This window comes from Lucilia sericata, unplaced genomic scaffold (genome assembly GCF_015586225.1).
Source record: "Lucilia sericata isolate MDLA Ls3-8-SP2 unplaced genomic scaffold, ASM1558622v1 Contig000266F_arrow, whole genome shotgun sequence".
Taxonomy (NCBI): domain Eukaryota; kingdom Metazoa; phylum Arthropoda; class Insecta; order Diptera; family Calliphoridae; genus Lucilia; species Lucilia sericata.
Window position 1 is genome coordinate 37,166 of NW_023994291.1, and position 2,835 is coordinate 40,000.

Consider the following 2,835-nt stretch of genomic DNA (forward strand, 5'->3'; position numbering starts at 1 on the left):
TTTTAGCTGCTTTTCGGTTGGATCTTGCTGGGCATTGCAAAAATATGTACACATATACATGAAATATACTTTTAAGTGTTCTATGTTTTTGTCATACAATTTGCAATGCTCTCCTAGAGGTCCAACTTCACAATATTTGAAGATTTTCCGTCATTCTGGTTTTAGTTACTGTTGAGTTTATTTGGAGAGCTAGACACGACAATGACGGTGATGTCTATGAAAAGAAAAAGAGAAATACCAAACAATTGCAGTGTTTGCGGTTATTTGCGTTGGCTGTTTCTAAATATTTACCACGAAAGATTTTCTACGCTTGGAGGGCAGAACTAAAACGTTGACAAAACATTGTGTTGCCGCCCGGGTATAGTGCAGCAGAAGCAAATGGCATAAGAAATAGAAGCTAAAGGTGAAAACCACCAAATGCACCATAACCAACGAAATTGACTACTTCGCATTTCATTTCAAATCGTGCAGTCAGCTCGATCAGATGAAAAGAGAAATTGTAGAATTATAATATTTGAAATAAACTTTGATTTGAGTATTTATATGAGACTAGACTATAGACCATCTATAGTCTAGTCTATAGTCTAGTCTATAGTCTAGTCTATAGTCTAGTCTATAGTCTAGTCTATAGTCTAGTCTATAGTCTAGTCTATAGTCTAGTCTATAGTCTAGTCTATAGTCTAGTCTATAGTCTAGTCTATAGTCTAGTCTATAGTCTAGTCTATAGTCTAGTCTATAGTCTAGTCTATAGTCTAGTCTATAGTCTAGTCTATAGTCTAGTCTATAGTCTAGTCTATAGTCTAGTCTATAGTCTAGTCTATAGTCTAGTCTATAGTCTAGTCTATAGTCTAGTCTATAGTCTAGTCTATAGTCTAGTCTATAGTCTAGTCTATAGTCTAGTCTATAGTCTAGTCTATAGTCTAGTCTATAGTCTAGTCTATAGTCTAGTCTATAGTCTAGTCTATAGTCTAGTCTATAGTCTAGTCCTATAGTCTAGTCTATGTCTAGTCTATAGTCTAGTCTATAGTCTAGTCTATAGTCTAGTCTACTAGTCTAGTCTATAGTCAGTCTATAGTCTAGTATATAGTCTAGTCTATAGTCTAGTCTATAGTCTAGTCTATAGTCTAGTCTATAGTCTAGTCTATAGTCTAGTCTATAGTCTAGTCTATAGTCTAGTCTATAGTCTAGTCTATAGTCTAGTCTATAGTCTAGTCTATAGTCTAGTCTATAGTCTAGTCTATAGTCTAGTCTATAGTCTAGTCTATAGTCTAGTCTATAGTCTAGTCTATAGTCTAGTCTATAGTCTAGTCTATAGTCTAGTCTATAGTCTAGTCTAGTCTAGTCTATAGTCTAGTCTAGTCTATAGTCTAGTCTATAGTCTAGTCTTATAGTCTAGTCTATAGTCTAGTCTATTAGTCTAGTCTATAGTCTAGTCTATAGTCTAGTCTATAGTCTAGTCTATAGTCTAGTCTATAGTCTGTAGTCTATAGTCTAGTCTATAGTCTAGTCTAGTCTAGTCTAGTCTATAGTCTAGTCTATAGTCTAGTCTATAGTCAGTCTATAGTCTAGTCTATAGTCCTAGTCTATAGTCTAGTCTATAGTCTAGTCTATAGCTAGTCTATAGTCTAGTCTATAGTCTAGTCTATAGTCTAGTCTATAGTCGAGTCTATAGTCCTAGTCTATAGTCTAGTCGATAGTCTAGTCTAGTCTATAGTCTAGTCTATAGTGTCTAGTCTATAGTTTAGTCTATAGTCTAGTCTATAGTCTAGGTCTATAGTCTAGTTTAGTCTAGTCTATAGTCTAGTCTATAGTTTAGTCTATAGTGTAGTCTATAGTCTAGTCTATAGTCTAGTCTATAGTCTAGTCTATAGTCTAGTCTATAGTCTAGTCTATAGTCTAGTCTTAGTCTAGTATAGTCTAGTCTATAGTCTAGTCTATAGTCTAGTCTATAGTCTAGTCTATAGTCTAGTCTATAGTCTAGTCTATAGTCTAGTCTATTAGTCTAGTCTTATAGTCATAGTCTATAGTCCTAGTCTAGTCTATAGTCTAGTCTATAGTCTAGTCTATAGTCTAGTCTATAGTCTAGTCTATAGTCTAGTCTATAGTCTAGTCTATAGTCTAGTCTATAGTCCAGTCTATAGTCTACTCTATAGTCTAGTCTATAGTCTACTCTATAGTCTAGTCCATAGTCTAGTATAGCTTAGTCTAGACTAGAGTTTAGTAATTCTATTTCAGAAAACTTAAATTTGTCTTTCAACTCTATTCCATTATTTCAAAAACTTTATTAACAATTTTAAGAAACTGTTTTTTACGGATATTCAAACTATTTCCTGTTCCTTTTGAGCATCATTACACTGAACATACCGCACAAAAATATAGTACAAACTTGGGTAGTCGACTTTTTGTTTCAACTAAACCATCTTAAGAAACAGCTGTGTCACATCGTTGTATATGAAAAGTACCTTACAAAAATACAACCCTGCAGATTTTACGTGTCATCGTTTGCAGTATTTTTGTAAAAATATTAACAAATTTCTATTTATTTAACTTGAAATAACTATAATTATAGTATTGTAATAAACCAGTGATAATGGTAGATGAATGCACCAAGAAAACCTTAAGCAGTTTACCTTTACTGCAAACCCGTGCCAGTCCCAGAGACAAAGACATCTGGGTGCAACGTCTAAAGGAGGAATACCAAGCTTTAATTAAGGTATTTAAAACTGTTTTAAAGGATTTTGGAAATGTTTGTTAAATATTTTAGTTTTTATTTTTAGTATGTGCAAAATAATAAAGAATCGGGAACCGATTGGTTCCGTTTGGAATCCAATAAGG

General features: G+C 33.4%; 1 protein-coding gene across 1 annotated transcript in view; it reads left to right on the forward strand.

Annotated features, from left to right (window-relative positions):
* Positions 1-2,426: 2,426 nt before the first annotated feature.
* Positions 2,427-2,835, forward strand: part of LOC119602959 (ubiquitin-fold modifier-conjugating enzyme 1) — a 2,623-nt gene continuing 2,214 nt past the window's right edge. Inside the window, exons 1-2 of the mRNA XM_037954791.1 lie at positions 2,427-2,713; positions 2,778-2,835. The exon at positions 2,778-2,835 is cut by the window's right edge and continues 74 nt beyond it. Of these exons, the coding sequence (XP_037810719.1) occupies positions 2,591-2,713; positions 2,778-2,835 (181 nt within the window). The 5' untranslated portion in view covers positions 2,427-2,590. The remainder of the gene's footprint in view (positions 2,714-2,777) is intronic.